This window comes from Orbicella faveolata, unplaced genomic scaffold (assembly GCF_042242905.1).
Source record: "Orbicella faveolata isolate gen_17 unplaced genomic scaffold, um_ofav_v1 contig_36, whole genome shotgun sequence".
In the NCBI taxonomy this organism is placed as follows: domain Eukaryota; kingdom Metazoa; phylum Cnidaria; class Anthozoa; order Scleractinia; family Merulinidae; genus Orbicella; species Orbicella faveolata.
In genome coordinates, this window is record NW_028301565.1 from 2,438,872 (window position 1) to 2,457,500 (window position 18,629).

Sequence of the window (18,629 nt, forward strand, 5' to 3'; positions counted from 1 at the left end):
AAATGTCTTTTTCCTGACCATTTCCTGACCTTTAGCAGGGTGTCTAAAAAAACTCGATTAGCGAATAGTGCAGTGGTGAACAGTCATGGATAGTGGCGAATAGTCGTCAATAGTCACCGCTTTAGTCCAGCACTGATCTGGGTTCGTTGAAACTGATCACGTGAAAAAAAATAATAAAGTAAAATAAAATAAAATACGAATGTGAGGTAAGTGCTCTGTGATTAGTTTATCAACTGAAAAGACACAAACGACCTGCTCTGATAACCGGTGATAAAAACAACAACATCTAAGCTACATCTTGCGTTAATTAATTATCCAAACCGGTGGCCAAAGTATTTGATGTAAGCAAGTATGTCAGCATATATAGTTTCGGTCAGCGGTTTACTATCAAAAGGCTCGGAGCCATTCCTGCAATTAACGTCATGTTGTAGGCAAAATTTCCTATTTTCTTGTCAAGAGTTTACACAGTTGTGGAGAATACACATGGCTATACTGCATATGACCTGAATGGAGGGTAAAAGTGTTTCTTCAAGGCTGTCTACGAAAGACGAATGGACATCTCAGGTAGGCTGCCAGGAAGATGCATTTTCACTTATAAGCAGCTTTTTTTTTTAAAAAAATAAACTACTTAGTAGCTGAAGCTTATATATGGTATGTATTTTCCTAATATGAGTGTTTTGAATTATATGCAGATTGCAGTGCAGCCGTTGGATGATATTAAGTTAAAGGGCTCGCTACGCGCATTGAAGGATTTAGTTCAGACAGCGCTTGGACCAAATGGAAGGTAATTTTAAGTTCTTACATATAAAATCCCTAACTATATCAATGTAAGCGTAAATTTATTGTAATAAAATAAAACACTCAATTCTGATTGGTCCTCCCCACGTTTTAGTGGTCATTGTATTTAATTTGTTACTTGCATTGTAGCTTAGCCAATAACATGCTGTCAATCATGTTTACTGTAGTGTCGGCTGACACTATAGACCGATATATTGACCGATATATTGACCGACACTCAGCCAATACAAGGCTGATACAAGGCCGATACCTGGCTGATGTATCGACCGAGTATCAGTCAACATATTGGTCAACAGTATCAACCTGCACCACCTAATGTAAACATGATCCCATTTTGTTAATATCCCAGGTAATGAAGGGTTTAGTCTGCTAGATACCCTGGTCCCTGGGGTTTTCTTTCTTCTTTTTCTATCACAAAAAGCCATCTTTGTGGTGGTCAAAAAGAGTGTAAAAAAGAAACTGAACTCACTTGCTGCTTCGTGACTCATTTTCGCTACTTCAGGGCACAAATTTGAACATTAGGATATGAAGAGAGTGAGAAAACGTCTGGAATCAGGGTATCTTCTCCAAAGACCTAGCACTAAATAAAGTTTGCTGATTCATGACCTGTATTTGACTGATTTGTTAATGTACATTGATGTCAAACCCAGGGGAGGGGACCCTGGCCATATGTGAGAATTTGACATCTACTACACATCATCCCACCCCTTCAATTATTTTAAATACATGACATTTGTACATGTGGGGTCCGGGCATGAGGGTTGGGATGCTTGACTTTGTGAGAGGAGTACTGAGCTTGAAGCCTAACCATATGTAATTGTTGGATCATCTTGGCAATAAAACCCATCACAACTGTTGGAAGGGAAGGGTTTGTTTTCCGTTATGCTTCAGTTAATTTATAACTGAAGGAAGATAAATATCCATTCTGCCAGCTAGGTGACAATGGAATCTAGTGTCACACTGTACAAAGTAATAGCTGTACCGATACAACAATAATTTCATTCAATACTTTTCACTACAATACATTTATCTTTATTTTAAAAACATGTGAAGTTTCCCATCTTTATACTTGTCTGATACTCAGGTTGAAGTTCTTCCAGTCATCCTCTGGTGGTCATGTGACTGTAACATCAACATCAGGCAAGATTCTTCACAGCTTGTCTGGCTTGTCACACCCCATACCAAGGTTGATACTATCTGCTGTGAAAGGCCATCTTGAAGGCTACAGTGATGGTGGTTTGAGAACAGCACTTCTCTTACTAAGGTGCCTATTAACCTACATGTAATTGCATTTCATCTATCAACACATACAACACATTGCATCCATCCATGAAGCGTGACAAATTAAGCACACAGTTTTACTTTTCAAACGTTTCAACAACATGCACCATGACTGGTACAAAGGAATTTTAAAAGAAAGATTTGTCACGTAAGATTTTAAATTTAAATTTATCTATGACATAATTTTTTATAATATCAATTATTAAATTCTTGAATTTATGAATTTACTTCCATTTTCAACAATGTTATATTGTTATATTTTTTATTGTAAAAAAGTCATTTTAATTTTATGTACTTACATTTTAGCTAGGTTGTATTTTCTTTGTTTACTTGTTTATCAATTAATTTATATTTATGTTACTTAGTTTAAGAGTGGGCTTCCTGCAAGGCAGGTTTATGGCTAAGCGCAGTTGGTACTATAAATATAGAATTGTCTTATCTACATTGAAAGTTTTGTCCGTTATGTATCAGATGCAAAAATGTTAAATTATATTTCTCTTTCAAAGATGAAACTAGTAAGATGAAAGTCCCATATTTGGTACGGAACATGTACAAAAAATGTAATGTAGTTGGAATGATTGCAACAACAACTTGCTCACACCTTGGGTTTAACACCTTAAAAAAAAGGTGGAAAGAAACGTTTTGAAAGTAGAGAGTTGTATGAGACCTCATATAATCTTGCAGTTATAGTCAGGGACCAAATCTGCTAGTTTATCTTTTTTTGTAGAAAACTGTTACTGGTAATTGTAGAGGTGTGCATAGATTTATTGATCCTTATTGTTTCTCTGTTATAGTCTAATACAGTCATCCCTTGATCTGCCTGTCCCAAGAGCCCTCATCACTCAGATCAGTCAACATTCACTGGAAGTCATTACCAGTCACCTACAGTCATGTCGATGGAAAATGAACATTGATATTGGTAACATGAAGACCATGCTGTCCATTGTAAACAGCATAATTGGAACAAAGCCTGCTTGTCGTCTTAGTGAATCTGAGAAACAGTATTTAAGTGTGCTCGTCATCAAGGTACAGGATTTAATATTTTTTGTGTGTTTATCTAGCGGTGGATACATGTTCAAGGTGCCAATGCACTCACTTAAGTACAAGTTTTTATTAATACCTCAAACATGACTTACACAAGCTAAAGAGATATAACTACCCAGGCCAGTGCTTCAATCATTGAATGTTTGTTAACATGCTATACGGTGGCTTTAGACTCAAACTTAGAAAAACACATGTTTGATGTGAAATTTGACTCTGATCAGGGATGGTAATAAGAGGACATAACAGGAAATTCTTTTTGAGATAAACCTTGTTAACTTTTTTATTCCACAATGTCACAATGTCACAATGTCACAATGTCACAATGGTTTGACACCATGCATTGATCAAACACACAGGCATTTCTTCAATCATTGCCAAGTAATTCCCAAGACTCTTCAGTGTCTGTCACAGACCTTCAGTCAGTCCAAATAGTGACTTGCGAGGGTGATCCTGTCAATGAATCCAAGATCATACAAGGTGTCATTCTTCAGGCCCCTGATGTTGCAACCTTTCAAAGAAAAAAAGCACTTTTAAGCCATCATGCCAAAGTGGCTTTGTATAATGTCTCAATGGCAGGGGACACTGATGAATGGTTTAGCGACAACGTTAAAATAGAGACAGCAGGAAGTGGTCATGATGTTAACATGGAGAGTGCTGTGCTACAGCAGATGTTGAAGGTTGCTGATTGGTTGCTAGCTATTGGAGTTAAAGTGGTAGCTTGCCAGAAATGCGTACATCCAGCACTGAAGCAGTACTTGAGAGATAAGGTTTGTATCCAGCCCAGGCAGACATAATCCTAGAAACAGATTTGGGCACCTACCTAAGTGCTGCCTTCACTTCATTTATTCACCTGCAAGATACAACTGGGAGTTAAGCTAAAGAATTCACCTAGTCATGCATACAGCTGTGTAGTGTTTCTGATATCATTGTAAATCTAAGGTCCTACATGTCCAAAAGACAGAGATCTTAAGGACTATGCATGCGCATAGTATGTGATAGATACAAGTGTTTTTGACTGAAATATTGAATGTCTCTGTCATGAGATGAAAAATGGGACCCAAAATAGTGGTTGACAGCTGTTTTGTTGGGTGAGACAGTTCTAGTAGACTAATTTCTTTTAAGGGATTAAAGACATAATATACTGAGATAATGCATAATTTGCACTGTCTTTTGTTTGTTTCTTGTTGTATGTATTGCTTGTGGCACATGGCAACAATAATTATTATCGCTGACAATTAATAGCAAGACTGGCAGCCCTGTAGTCTTCATGGAAGAAATGAGATCTAAATGAAATCTAAAACTCAGCTAATTTAGAAACAATTTCAATTTTTGTACAACTAGTGGGATTGACAGACCTGTACACAGCAGTCACTTGTTAGTTTTTTTTTTTTTTTTTTTTTTTGATAACTTGTTTCGTTTTCATCATAGGGTGCTTATGTGATTGACCGTCTATCCATTGTTCACATCTCTGCTGTGCGACGTCTGACTGGAGCAACAATCCTGAGCACTTTCAGCATGGACATTACTGAATCAAGCTTTGGTCAAGTCGGGAAGATTAAACATATGGTGTTGAATGACAAAAGGTCAGCTTCCTAAATTCAATAGTGCATTTAATGTATGGTGGTACAACCCACCATGTACTCTACATGTACATCACTTTATTTTAATTTCCATCCTTTGGTAATTATGATTACATAATGTCTTTTACCCTTAGTTTTCATTTTTTCAGAACTGTTATTCTGATCCTGCTTCTTGCTAATAAAATTACTAGATTTAGAGCGGTTTTCAACTGAGTGTCAAAAGCAATCAGGCAGTTACGTTAGTCTTGGTTTTACTAGAGTTTGAGATTGGTGGAATAGTCTAATTGGTAAGTAATGGTTTGGTTTTGGTTTTACGTCACTCAATTGAAAACCACTCTATTAAGCCAGGTTTGGTTTGACTTGGTTGAACTCTTCTATCAGAAGCATCACTTCAGTCCATACTTTCATTCACCATATACTTGTAGTGTACAATGACAACAATATCATAAATAAATGGGCCTTCTGCATCCAATGGTCACATGATACAAAATGCACCAAGCTGGATGGCAAAACAATACAGCAGTCTCCCAAACAAACTTAAGGGACTAACCAACCAGTCAACCTTGATTTTGCTTTGAATTAGAGGTACATGCCTTTGCAGAGCTTACATGTATCATCCTGCATGGTAAATGTCATGCAGTGACAACTGGTTGCAAAAAGGCCAGTTAGCAAACCTGCCTTTCTTTTTGGTATATTTTTAAACAGCTACATTCATTTGGTGCCAGAGTCCTCATTAACTTCATCTTCTGTGTGTACTCTTTTGCTGTGCTCACCAGATGAGACATCCCTTGACGAGCTGAAGACAGTTTGTCAAGCATCTGTTAGTGCGTTACATGAGACTTTGGGATGCCCATATGTGGTGCCTGGTGCTGGATGTCTAGACACACACTTAGCATCATTCTTGAGACAGTATGGGAAAACGAATGGCTCAAAGATTGCTGCAGATCTTGGCTGTACTAGAGGTAAACACCTTGTTTGGCACTGGTATATAGCTTTGTGTGCTTTAGCAGTAACCCTCAGGGTCTTCAACAGTAACCACCTGTACTTCTTGATCTAAGCCGGCTACCCTGCTTAGCTAGTATTCCCATTCCTTATAAACAGATGGCAAAATCAGCCACCTTCTCCAGCAAAAATGCTGCTACTTGGAAACTCTGTGACGACCCTGTAACCTTACTTGCCACTAGAAATCCAAGTTGCAAGCTTGCTGATGAAGCTTGCCTGTTGGCTTGAAATGCAAATTGATTGAATTATTTTTAAGTTAGTTTGACGTCCTTGGACATGCCTTATAATTCCTACTTTAATCTCTAGGAATTTTTTTTTCTTAGGTCAATTTGTTGCTATCATCAACAATGTAGCCCATTGCCTTGAATCCTTGGCCGGATACCTAGAGCATGACGGTGGCAGTCACGTGACTGACTCAGCCAATCAGCATCATTGGAGTCTTTCTCCCGGAGCACTGGATCTTAAGCCCAGCGTGCTTCACTGCATGTGTGGTTTGGTGTCATGTGATCAGTCATTAGAGTGGAGCATGTTGGGACATGTCGAGAACTCCTCTGGTGATAACAGAGACAGCTGTTGCACAGTGGGTGTTAAGGAAATATTTGACAATGCTGTCCTCGATATGTACGCAACAAAGATAAATTCTTACAGGACTGCATTTGAAACTGCTAATGCTATAGTAAGAATTCACTGTGTAGTTTGTAGCAGTGTGGCGGGAAATTAAAACTCGCAAGATATTTACGGTGCCGCCTATTGGTTCAGTTCTGTTTTCAACGTCTTAGAAATAATTTCCCTGTCATCTTTTCTGTTCCAGTTTTATAAACCACAATTAGGTTAGTATTCTCTTTTTTATCATTTGTCTTGAATTTTTTTGGGTGGTTTTTGGAGGAGGAGGGGGGGAGTTTGATAGATGAAAGTTGCACGTCCTTCTGATTCAAGTCCGAGGGAACAAGAAGCTCCAGAGCTTACAACTGGGCCTGTCAGCTTGACCACTAAGTAAAACAGTATGAAAGGCACAGTAGAGCGCCGTACCTTGGCCCCCCTTTCTTAGGCAATTAAAATCTTCATGCACGCGTTGAGTTCTTATTCCATCTTAGTGGAAAGCCAGCAAAACAATCCTTTATTTACAGTGGTCAGCACGCCACGAGAGTAACGCCACAAAATATTCGAAACGGAAAGAATCGAAAATGACTCCTATCATAATCGGCGTTTTACCGGCAGCCCTGTTTACCCTGAGCATTAAAAAAGCGCCGACAATTGTTTTTAGATACTATTAGATCTCCTGAAGGGTCGCGTTGTTCGAAAGCCGGTTAACGCTAACCCAGGATTAAAAGTTAACCGAAGTATTAATTTTTCCTATATAAAAATGTGTTGTACTGTTTACGTTTTGTGAAGTTTGAGCTTAGTCAAACTCAGAACAGAAGGACAAACAGTATAAACATAAAACTTCCCCAAAAGTTACACAACTTAAATCAAAATTCTCGCTAATCCTGGGTTAGCTTAATCGGGCTTTGGACAACCCGGACAACAAAACGGAAGTGAAATTAGACAGTATGACCGTTAGTGAATTTATGTTTTTTGATTCATTTGGAGAAATCTACCAAACTTGGGTAAATGAATTGAAAGTCTAGGCACTGTCACTGCCCGCTGAGGAAACGGCAGCGTTTCGACACACAACCCAAATAACTGTTGCAAACAAGACTGCGGAGGCCCTTTGCTCCCCACGGAGTGAAGGTGGCAAAGAAGGAGAGAAAGAGCAAGACGGGTGTGGTAACCTAATTATCAATTCAAAATGTGTTACTTTTATAAAGGAGTATTAATCGAGTAACAATAGCACTTGGAAATCATCGACGAGCTGAAGAGGTCACACAAAAAACTATTGAAACCTCTCGGGAAGATCGAGCACTACTACGAATGACGAACGCTAACTTTATTTTAAAGGTATATTCTATAGAAAATTCAAAAGAAAACCTCTTCGCGATGCGTAATGTTTGACGCCCCTCATTCGATATATCATGATATTATGACCCCATAAACTCATTCATCAAAGGCGTCTTTTGCTATTACAAAACATAAAATTGTATAACATCCCTGGTGTAGAAGCTTTCAGAGAAAGTTTAATTTTTTGTTATAGTAATCTGGCTGAGCGCACGTGGCCCTCAACTGCAATGCTCGTCTGTAGTGGAACTTATTTAATCATTTAAATTTTTCGCTCTGTGGTTAATGCTATCGGCTTTGTGTTTACTTTACTATCCTGTACCATACGAAAAACTAATAGCTTCCTGCAAGAAACCTGAAATTGTGAAATTGACGGTTTCCAAACGAATTCATGATACATATCCAAGCCACGCTTATTGATACTTTTGCGTGTGGTTTAAAATCCCTTAAATAAACTTTGAAGTCCTTTCACTAGACATTTATAAATTATCTTTTCGTTTTTCAGCTAAGCAACGACATCAATGACAAACCTGTTGATTCGACTTGATGGCAGATAGTGATGACTACAGAAACACTGAGCGAGTAAGTAGTCTTGTAAGGGAGGTCGATGATTTAAAATGGAGTGCGTGCAAAAGCAGACGGATTTCAGCTTGTTGTTTTATGTAGAAGCGCTTGCAGTCCAGTTAAACAATGGTGGGGCAAATTGACTTGCAACCCGGAGTAAGTGCGCAAACTGCACTGTTAAACTTAATCAGCAGATATATTTAAGACGTTATCGAAAATCTGAATATCTCAATGGCAAAAAAATAACCCTAATGGAAATGATAAGACCAACCTGTCTTGAATCAGAGCTGTTCCGTGCTGCGCGTGCTCGGCTAACCGACGCCCCTGAAATATTGTTCAGCCCGGCCTGTGGAATACACCAGCCCTGATGTGAATCCTAGACATATCGCCTTAGGGAACTGGGGAAGTTTCGTGCTATTTTTAAAATAGAAAGACTCGTTCTTCCTCCCGCCGACTTTCAGCAGAACATTCGTTTCAGAAATTATCCAATGAAACTTCGGCGACAGCAGGTTTTAATCGAAGCTGCCATGAACACGTTGCTTTCGCGAGAACAATTATTGAGTTCTCGTGTCATGAATATTTAAAAGATAGCTGAGGTTTCTAAAAAGCACATGCCTTGTCTTTTATTTGCTTCAGGAGGTTTTCCTCTTCTAATCAAGAATCTTAACAGAATAAGGCCGGTTCATTTAATTTTATCTGCAGCTGGTGATTTTAATGCTGTTGCCTTTTTCGTTGCATTCGAGGAGCAATACAATATAAATTGGAATAGAAATCGCTCTAGCTCGCGGTCCTCAATGGAACATTGTCTGGGTGTGATCAAGAGCCCATCACTGGTGTAATATCGTCTTCCGCACGTGTTAGCAGTGGCAACCTGTTTACATTCACAAACGCAAGCGAATAATTATTTAAATCATTGTCATTCACGACACACAATCATGGCCATAAGGCGTTAAAGACGTCGCCCAACGACGTTTTCCCAGCAGCCGCGTAATACCAGTTATTGACTTGACGTTATTGTAATAATTTCGTAATCGATAACTGATGAACAGTTCATAGATTAGATCAGTTACCAGAATAGTAATTGTTATAATGACGATGACGATGATGATGATGATGATGATGATGATTAAAAGAGGACTGTGATGACGGTAACGATGATGAATTTATCACATGTGGCTACTTAAAACATACTACACATAACGCATCGAAAGAAAGTCGGCGCATGAATCACTATCTATAATTAAAATAAACTATAGTCGCTAATTCAAACGCTCCGAAAATTTAGAGGGCCTCTAAATTACCTCATGTTTTCGGAATTCTTTGTTATTATAAGCCGAAGTCCCGGAGCCATATTCCCTTTGAGAACCAGAATACATCGAGTACATTACGACGTTTAGTTTCGAATCATTTTCAATCAAATGTGATCACCTCAGATATGACGTTGTTATTTAGAAAATGTTCACAAATTTGGGTGCTTTCCATTTGACCAAAATTCCGGAATTTTCGAAACGAGGGCAAATTTCTTGAGAAAGTTTCCGAAAATCCGAAAATCACACAACATTTTCGAAAATTTAGGGAAAGCTCACGAGGATATTCTCTTTTCGGTAAATTGTAGAAAATGCTGTTCTATTTGCCTCTGGAAATTTCCGGAAATGCAAACCTGAAGTTTTGGTCGGATGGAAAGCGCCCTTTGACACCAATTTTACGTCTTGTCAGCCTAACGAGTCGCCATAACCATCAAGCTAGATAATGTTCGTCTCTCTCAATGGTTCTTTCTTGGTAACACGCTCGTAGCTAAATGCTGTAAGGTCAATTGTCTGAAATCCACCGTCCAAAATTAATTCACTGACGGCTCGCCCTACAGCGGGAGACTGCTGACTGCCGTGACCGCTAAAGCCGTTCACAAAAATGAGATTCCTTATCTGGGGATGTCGTCCAATAATGGCATTTTGATCCAGTGTGTTGTACTCGTAGTGGCCAGCCCAGGCGCTCTTGACCTGGTGAATTGAAAGATAAAATCACAAGCGCTGATCCTATTACACCTTGGCTAAACATAATACTGTGTATCTTCAGAAGTATTCATAAAAACATTTTCCTAAAACAGAAATTTAAGTTTAAAATCTCTGAAAACATAGTTGACTTAGATACGTCAGTTTCCAAAATGTTCCCTGCTTGCTTAGGATGTGTGGCATTATTGTTTGACAAGGGTACTTTGTGATCCCCTCACCGCCCCAAACGACACACACAGACATAAACTCCAGGCTAAATACGGTTTTTACGCTGCCTAATATGAAACGAGAATAGAAGAACATTTGAAAAACGACTCTGAGGGACTTACCTTGAGACACTCAAATGCAGAAATTCTGTGAACTAAATTTGGCTTAATTCTCTTGTGAAAATACTCATAGTCGATTTCAAAATCAGAAGATTCGTGGTCATCTTCCTGTGTTAAAACAATAACAAAATGTTTTTACGGAGAAATTTCCTTTTGATGATAAGCAAGTAATTAAACAATCTATGCAGTATTATCCAGGCTACTTACGGTCCAGACCACCCCTCTCTTTCGAAAATAGAGGAAGGCTTGGGTAAAAAAAAATACTCTTGAGCGGTTATGGAGTAATTGGGGCTGGACACAAAGAACAAAATGTGGCAGAACGGCAATCCACGAGAGTACCAGTTGGAGAACTAAGGAGCAACTAAATGAAGATGCTCTGAGAGCAATATATTCTTCTTTGAATTGTGTAACAAGCAGAAAAACTCCCAAACAAGGGGTATTTTGAAGACGTAAAATGCAAGGCCGACATGCGAAAACTCTGTTCGTATTAAAACGTACCTTGCAAACGGCGGCTCCGCCCGCAATGCGAGCGGCATTAAAACCGAGCTGTCCTACCGAAACGACATGATAATAGTGTTTTTCTTCGCAGCTGCAAAAGTAGAGACAATGCTTAAGTCGCTTTGACCTTAACTTGAGAATTCCGGGTTTAATTTGACGAGGAACAGCATATTTCGTTCAGAATAACGCAACTAATATCTTACTTGACGACACTCCACGAACTACGAGCGATTTGTCGGTGACCCATTTTTGGCGCCAAATTGGAAGCTTAGGGAAACAAAATGTTTCATACTTTTCAATTTTTGCAATCTGATATGATTTTTGGAAATGTAAATGCTGGTTAGTGAATATTTAATGCAATCTCCAGCGAGAAAAGTTGCCCGATTACAATGCCTTTCCTGTTAACATACATTAACGTCAAGACAGTAAAGTTTTTCCCGCCTGCTGAATCCTGATTGGTCAATCCAAATTTCAGCCGCGCCAGCCGTATGCACGGTACCCAGCCCCTTCCCACGCACTCCCCCAAAATAGGCAATCCCATAAGCACCTTCGCCAACACTATTAGCTAAGTATGGGTAGTCTTTTTCAAAGCACTCCAAAAAAACATGACGTCAGCTTATCGTCATCACGAAACGTCACTGTTGCTAAGCAACTGGAACCTTGTCTTGAAAAACGCGAGCTGACGTGGGCAATCTTGACTCTGAGCATGCGTAGAGTGACGGGAAGTCCCTGCATGAACCTCCATTGCAAGCTTGTTCCAGGTCAATGCCAAGAATACGAACATCGCCTATTGGTCTCAATTGCCTGAAATTTTCTTGAAGACTCAAAATTGGAATTAAGTTCCAATTTAGTCAACCTAATAGGAAACTAAAACTACAGAAGATGCTCACTATTAATGGTGACATGCCACAAGCAAAACCACCGCCTGCGAGACGACCAGCTACCCCAGAACAATCGATAACAAATGGCATCTCATTTATTTTGGACGCTTCAGCACCATCTAACACAAAAATGAACCGTTTTCTTGGTTCGACTGGTAAATGTATCCCAAGCTTCTTTGGGAGATGCCCTGCACTCGGACCTGCAGCGTTAATCACTGTTCCACAGTCGACGGTCTGTGGATTATTTGGAGAGGAACTGGTAGCCACCTAAGGAGACAGAAGGGCAGCAGGGAAGATACTGATATAAATAAACGTATCAATGTATAACATTTCATATAATATAATGACTGTTGCTGCCCTGTGATTGGTCTACAGCTGTGCCATGCACATGAAAGGAGACAATTCACTCAAAAGCTCCTTATCACTACCACTCAATTTTGACTTTTTATATACAGACAATGCAGATTTTAAATTTGATTAATGCAACTTTCGGATCGACAATGTAGCCTATTTTAAGTGGAAAGTCGTTGCATGCTGAAGTCTTTTTTTAAGGTTACTTTACATCTTCAGAGGCGTCTCGCATCCAAGCGATAAACCCTTATATCAAATAAACGCTTACTAAGCTGGCAATCACATGCACTATACCAAAAATTTTGAAATAGAATTTTACAACCTCTAATTGTGAGTGTCTGAATCATCTTTTGAAAGCTACAAGTCAAAGCAAATTTTGTTTTTCGCTTATTCGATTTGTCCCTCAGTTTCTGGACGCAAAGCGCTAATGAAAATATGTTTGCAATTTGCCATTTTCAGTTTCAGTGAAAAGTTACTGAACATTTTCGAAATGCATGGTTACTGAGTGTCACCCATTTGTGACGTCACCAAAAATAAGGGGTATCCCCTCCCAACGTCAACCCACACAACGGAGGAGAGGAGGCGGAAGAGGAGGGGGAATCCCCATCACGTCACCACCCTCCTCATGACATCATCCTCAGCCTGAGCATACCCCTCCTCATGATGTCATCCTCAGCCTGAGCATACCCCTCCTCATGACGTCATCCTCAGCCTGAGCATACCCCTCCTCATGACGTCATCCTCAGCCTGAGCATACCCCTCCTCGTGACATCATCCTCAGCCTGAGCATATCCCTCCTCATGACATCATCCTCAGCCTGAGCATACCCCTCCTCATGACGTCATCCTAGCAGCCCCTCCTCCTCAAAAAAACCTCAACCTCATGCTGCACCCTGTGATTGGCTACCCAAAACTCCCTCCTCATGACGTCATTCTCGCACCACTTTTCCCTTGCCCCACCAGTACAGTACCCCCTTACGCACCAGAATTTTGTCCACTTTTTGCAATTTTCTCTAACTTTTATTGGCAGCTATTTTGAATAAATTAAAAAGAAGGGCTCAGTGGGACCGTCGCTCCCACTTTTCACAATGACCCACTTTTACACCCCACTTTAGGGTCTGATTTTCTCGAACTTTTGTTGGTGGCCATTTTGAATAATTAAAAAGGAGGAGTCGCTGGGGTAATTTGGCAGCTATACTTATTACTACAACTCTTACCAGTAGGTTTTTCCCCATTTCCAAAAAAAAAAAAAAGACACTCAAAACACCGTTTTCAGAGGACAACTTTGTTATGGACAGGATGAACTTAATTCCATGCTTCTGGAGCCATGCATTAGTAAGTTATCGTTCTTATAATGAACACAAGCTTTTAAAACTTAGGGGGGTAGTTTTTTGTTAACTTTTGTGGAATGTGACCTCGAAAAGCTCATTTTTAAATTCCAACCGAGTTGAGGAGAGTTGTTTTATAAAAAAATATATTGATTTGGGGAGTAGAAGACCACAAATTTATTTGTTTAAAACTTGATAATGACATTTATCTTAATTTGCCTTTATAAATTTTGGCACATTATCTCTAAATTGGTCAGCAGTACGATAAAATACAATAACTCAAACCTTAACACCGCTTATTTGTCCATTCAGATCTGAAAAGAAGTCCACGACCTCTCCAGAGATGTATTCCACGCCTAAATGTGTGGCCTTCCTCTTGAAGGCCTTCAGCAAAGACAATGGATCAAACCAACCTTCATCTCCTGTACCTGAAATATTACATTGATCACACAATTAGCAATTCCACGAGCACGCGTTGGATATGAGGTGGTAGATAGCCAATGAGCTAGAGGCATGAGCGCCAAGTTGGCTATAATCATCTCATATCTGACAAGCGTGAGTGGAATAATTGTTTTATTAGAGACGCCCCCAAAACATAGAAAACTAGACTAAAATACAAATAAAAATGCCCCAAAACATCACACGTACGCTTACCATATTTGTACAGCATGGTGTAATGGCTCATAACCCATGATGGCTGAGCCAATGAAAACTCTCGAATTGCATTATGAAATGATCCAACTTTTAATAAGGGTTGATTTATTCCTAAAATGCAATACAAATATTAAATAATGCTTACCCAACGAAGCTAGTGTTATTCCGTCTGTGTTGAGCCAGGGAAATTGCACTCTGAGTTCGCTGGGTGAAAGAAGTTTGACGTGGCAACCTAGCTTCCTGAAATTATGTAAAATGAGGCATTAACATAATGCATGGGTCCAGTGAACCAAAATCTGGTCAAATGTCCCGGGGGGTGGGGGAGGGGCTACTCCCAGAATAGTTGGGTGGGGTTGTGCGGCCCACTTCCCACAACCCTTACCCTATTTATGACCAAAATCTGCGACTTTTGCTACCAGTATTTATGACCTGCCCAAAAATTCAATACCCTATTTATGACCATTGCGGCTGGCACAGTTGCTTTAAACATAAGTTATGAAGGGCTTTTGTTGATGGTCTTATTGATAATTATGATGAAAAAGTAGCTTCTTCCAAGAAACATACCCAATTCAAGACTAGAGTACTAAAACCATACCCTATTTAAGACCAAAATGGCCAAAATCGATACCCTATTTATGACCAAAACAGCTGAAAAACCCTACCCTTTGGGGCCGCACATACCTATTTTGCCCATATAAGGGAGTACCTCCCCCCTCCCGGGTCAAAAGTCTAAGAGCACTTCACCTTTTCGCCTACTAATTAATCACTTTTGTCTTCATCTTACTCTCCCTTAGCGGCTTAATACAACATTGATTTTCATACCTGCATCTAAGCCACGATATTTCACTTTTTCTTGTTGTTTCTTTATTCAGGAATTGAATGTACTTTCTTTCACATTTTGTTCATTACTGATCTTTCTTCTGGATCTTTGTTCTAGTTTTAACTGTATCTCTGTGCCTTAGGTCGTTGACTTGGTTGCTAAATCTCTAAATTATAGTGTATCAAACGCGTTTAGATTAATTAATTACTACTGATTTCCTGATTTCCACATTTTGTTCATTACTGATCTTTCTCCTGGAGTTTTGTTCTAGCTTTAACCGTATTTCTGTGCCTTATGTCATTGACTTGGTTGCTAAATCTCTAAATTATAGTGTATCAAATGCGTTTAGATTAATTAATTACTACTGATTTCCTGATTTTCATCATTGTTAAGGCAGCCACCAACCTTTGGAGATCATGATTTTTCTTCATTTTTTCTTCTCCTTCCTTGCTTGCCAGAAACAGATAACCTTGTCTGTTAAGCTGGATGTCAGGGGGTTCACACCCTTCAATTCTTAAGTGTTGATCAATTTCTGTCAGAAACTGAAAGCTATATTGTGACATTTGAATGTTTTCAGCCAAGGAGAATTGCTGTCTAATTCCACCCAGTGAATGTGTTGTTGTCGCCTTTGAGTACTGTGTAAAAATTAAAAACAAAACAAGCATATTTAAAACTAAAGTAAAATTTATCACTAAAAGAGTTTGCAGTCTGACTAGAGGAGGCATCATGGCATCATGCCATCATATAGCACATACACCTTGACAGTATAGAAAAACAACACTTCTATATGATGATTTCTCCAGGGGAGGGCGGGGGGTACTTCCTTATATGGGCTATATAGGTATGTGCGGCCCTAAAGGGTATGGTCTTTTAGCTGTTTTGGTCATAACTAGGGTATCGATTTTAGCCGATATTGGCCATTTTAGTCATCAATAGGGTATGGTTTTTGCACTCTAGCCTTGGTATGGGTATATTTTTAAGAAGAAGCCACTTTTTCACCATTATCAAAAAGAAAATCAACAAAAGCCCTCCACAAATTATGTTTACGGTAATTTAACATTGGTCTTAACTAGTGAACTAATTATAACGCAGGTCTGACTAGGGAACTAATTATAATGCAAGTCTGAAACAGGGGTTTGATTTAAGGGTCAGGTGATAAATAGGGTTTCGAGTTTTGGTTAGGTCATAAATAGGGCAGGGAATATTGCAGATTTTGGTCATAAATAGGATAAGGGTTTTGGGAAGCGGGCCGCACACCCCCACCAATTTTTTCTGGAAGTAACTCCCCCCTCCCCCTGGGGGGATTTCTCAAGGTTTCAAAGAATAGATGATGTCCTAAAAAAGTAACAATAATTGGTCAGTGTAAAATGCAAACTGCAAACTGCATTTTACCCCTCATTTTACCCTCAGACTGCATATTACCCTGGGTTTGCATGAGCAGTGTGCAGTCTGTCCGCGGTCTGTGGTTTACAATGATCATGACCCGTAATAGAGTCCTAAAGTGTGACATCACAAAAAAATAAATTTGAGAAATTATGGGATTTGGCACCATTTTTGAATAGAGCGTCCTTAAAAAAGGGTCTTTGCCAAAAATTACCGCTTAATTGTAATTCCCAGCCGAAATATAAAGGATGAAAATTTGGTACTGCCCCATATAAATCTCTCTAATTTTGAGTCAGTTCTAAACTGAAGGAACTGAAACCAATTGGGAAGGGTTGTATGGGATGTTATGAAACTTTGATCCCTTATATCTTTATCAGGAATTGCAATTCAAAGCTAATTTTTGGGATGAGGGCATCTTTTAGGATCCTCTATAAGAATATGACATCATATCCCATAATTTCAAAACTTTTATTTTTGTGACGTCATCACTTTAGGACTCTATACCACAGTTTTAAAGAGGTCGTAAGGAAGCGCCGACAGACATTGGAAACTGTTACCATGTAATGCAAATTAAGTGGAAAGTGTCATGAACCACGTAACAATAATTTTTTAGCAAAAAAGCATATTATCTTAATGCTTTGCTCTTTTGTAAATTAAACGAAGTAGATTAAACGCATTTACAACTGCATCTTGTTATTTTTTAGTCAGCTATAAAATAAACGCTCTGTCCGGCTTGAACCGTTGTTGGAATTATTTTTATATCAGGACAATTAAATTTACGGTCGCATGGGTCATGGGTCGCACTAGAGCGAATTTTTTTTTTGGTCGGTCCGAAAGACCCAAAAATAACGGCACTGACCAATTTTTTGGGGGGTTCGTTTTCCAGTCGCAGATGAAGCCACACGACAAGGCTAAATTCTTGTGTAAAAAAGATAAAACGCTTTTGTAAACAATGATGCTTTCCCGTGAAGGCATACTGTCCATCAATTTTCTTAAATAAACACGCAGTTGACTTGTTTAACGAATTTCTGTTTTCTTTGGGCGATTTTGGAAAAATCTGCCTGTTCCACCCATACACTACGGCGTCTTTGATCTTTTTGGTCCACTGACAAATTTTTCCAAATTTTGCTTGTAGGGGTCGCATTAGGAAAAGCTCCAATTTTGACCCAATTTTTGGTAAAGCAAACAGAATTCACTCTAGTGCGACCCATGCCTAACGTGCCAAAACTTTGGCCAACTTTGTGTGACTAGATTCCTTCACCAAAGTTGGTTTGATATAACTTACCGTAGGATCACGCTCAATTACACAAATTTTACCAATTTCAGGCGTCATTCTGCTCGCAAGAAAGTAAGCCGATGATGACCCCATGATACCACCTCCAATGATAACAACATCGTAGAATTTCCTCTCCATGGATGCAGCTACCCGTCATGGGCTCCTGATACTTTTACTCCAAAGAACAACGATAGACAAACGCAAAATTCAGCTTCAATATGAAATTTACCAAGAGATCACCTCACTTTCTCTTGAATTTACCTATTACTTTGCTTCAAGTAAATTTTGCGTGACATATTGTCTCGTTCTGCATTTTTTTAAACAATGGATCTTTTTACAGATGTCACGCAATATCAACAATTTTTGTATTTTTCATATAGACAAAAACCCACCTCCGCCGATCAATTTATCATGCCAAATTTAACAAACATGCGATGTGTTTTATAAGAACCTGTTGCAAACTCATGAAGATATGGGATCCCAAACTTGTCAATTTTTAAAAAGAAATGTATGCCAGGGGCGGACGTCGTCACCTCGGACTGGCACGCATTAAAAATTCCGTAAAGTGTTCCGTTCCTAGCCAGTGTACAACCGCCCCCTCACCTCGAAAGTTCCTTGCTCCGCCTACACCTCCCCCCTTCCCACCTTAAAGGAGAATAATCACTCAACAATAATAACAAGAACGTCTCTGATCGCGATCTGTTCATAAGATTTCAACCATTTTAGTATCAAAATGTCGGCAATAAATATGGGTTATTCATTGCGCAATTGTTATAAACCTCTATTAAGCGGACAACCTCTAATAATAATAATAATAATAATAATAATAAATAATAATATTTAATATTTCTAAGGCGCAAATTAACATGTGAATATGATCAAATGCGCCTAACAAACCAT

The 18,629-nt window shown here is 39.1% G+C and overlaps 2 protein-coding genes and 1 long non-coding RNA gene across 4 annotated transcripts; 2 read left to right on the forward strand and 1 right to left on the reverse strand.

The window, feature by feature from the left end:
• The first annotated feature begins 330 nt into the window (after window positions 1-330).
• Window positions 331-6,444, forward strand: LOC149101986 (molecular chaperone MKKS-like). The gene is made up of 8 exons (XM_089275213.1): window positions 331-564; window positions 693-784; window positions 1,883-2,062; window positions 2,874-3,105; window positions 3,480-3,890; window positions 4,552-4,706; window positions 5,409-5,665; window positions 6,029-6,444. Exons 1-8 carry the CDS (start codon window positions 508-510, stop codon window positions 6,424-6,426), a joined length of 1,782 nt encoding a protein of 593 aa, XP_089131339.1. The 5' UTR covers window positions 331-507; the 3' UTR covers window positions 6,427-6,444.
• LOC110058218 (FAD-dependent oxidoreductase domain-containing protein 1-like) lies at window positions 3,154-18,536 on the reverse strand. 2 transcript variants are annotated; one of them, XM_089275215.1, is made up of 9 exons: window positions 17,739-18,536; window positions 15,476-15,705; window positions 14,396-14,490; window positions 13,882-14,024; window positions 11,928-12,185; window positions 10,543-10,647; window positions 8,476-10,201; window positions 3,944-3,973; window positions 3,154-3,631 (listed from the first exon to the last, which is right to left on the reverse strand). In XM_089275215.1, the coding sequence occupies exons 1-7, from the start codon at window positions 17,865-17,867 to the stop codon at window positions 9,947-9,949; spliced, it is 1,215 nt and encodes a 404-aa protein (XP_089131341.1). In that variant the 5' UTR covers window positions 17,868-18,536; the 3' UTR covers window positions 3,154-3,631; window positions 3,944-3,973; window positions 8,476-9,946. The 2 variants fall into 2 exon arrangements, with proteins under 2 accessions (XP_089131341.1, XP_089131340.1); XM_089275214.1 differs by having other exon boundaries at window positions 3,944-10,201.
• Window positions 12,181-14,399, forward strand: LOC149101987 (uncharacterized). The gene is made up of 2 exons (XR_016202534.1): window positions 12,181-13,603; window positions 13,909-14,399. It is a non-coding gene; the product is annotated as an uncharacterized LOC149101987 (long non-coding RNA).
• Window positions 18,537-18,629: the final 93 nt, after the last annotated feature.

Coding starts and splice junctions, on each gene's coding strand:
- LOC149101986 (XM_089275213.1), top strand. CDS start 508: ATGGAGGGTAAAAGTGTTTCTTCAAGGCTGTCTACGAAAGACGAATGG. Junction 3,891..4,551: donor AGCAGTACTTGAGAGATAAG/GTTTGTATCCAG, acceptor TTTTCATCATAG/GGTGCTTATGTGATTGACCG. Junction 5,666..6,028: donor AGATCTTGGCTGTACTAGAG/GTAAACACCTTG, acceptor TTTTTTTCTTAG/GTCAATTTGTTGCTATCATC.
- LOC110058218 (XM_089275215.1), bottom strand. CDS start 17,867: ATGGAGAGGAAATTCTACGATGTTGTTATCATTGGAGGTGGTATCATG. Junction 14,491..15,475: donor AAAAATCATGATCTCCAAAG/GTTGGTGGCTGC, acceptor ACATAATTTCAG/GAAGCTAGGTTGCCACGTCA. Junction 10,648..11,927: donor GTGGCATGTCACCATTAATA/GTGAGCATCTTC, acceptor GTTTTAACACAG/GAAGATGACCACGAATCTTC.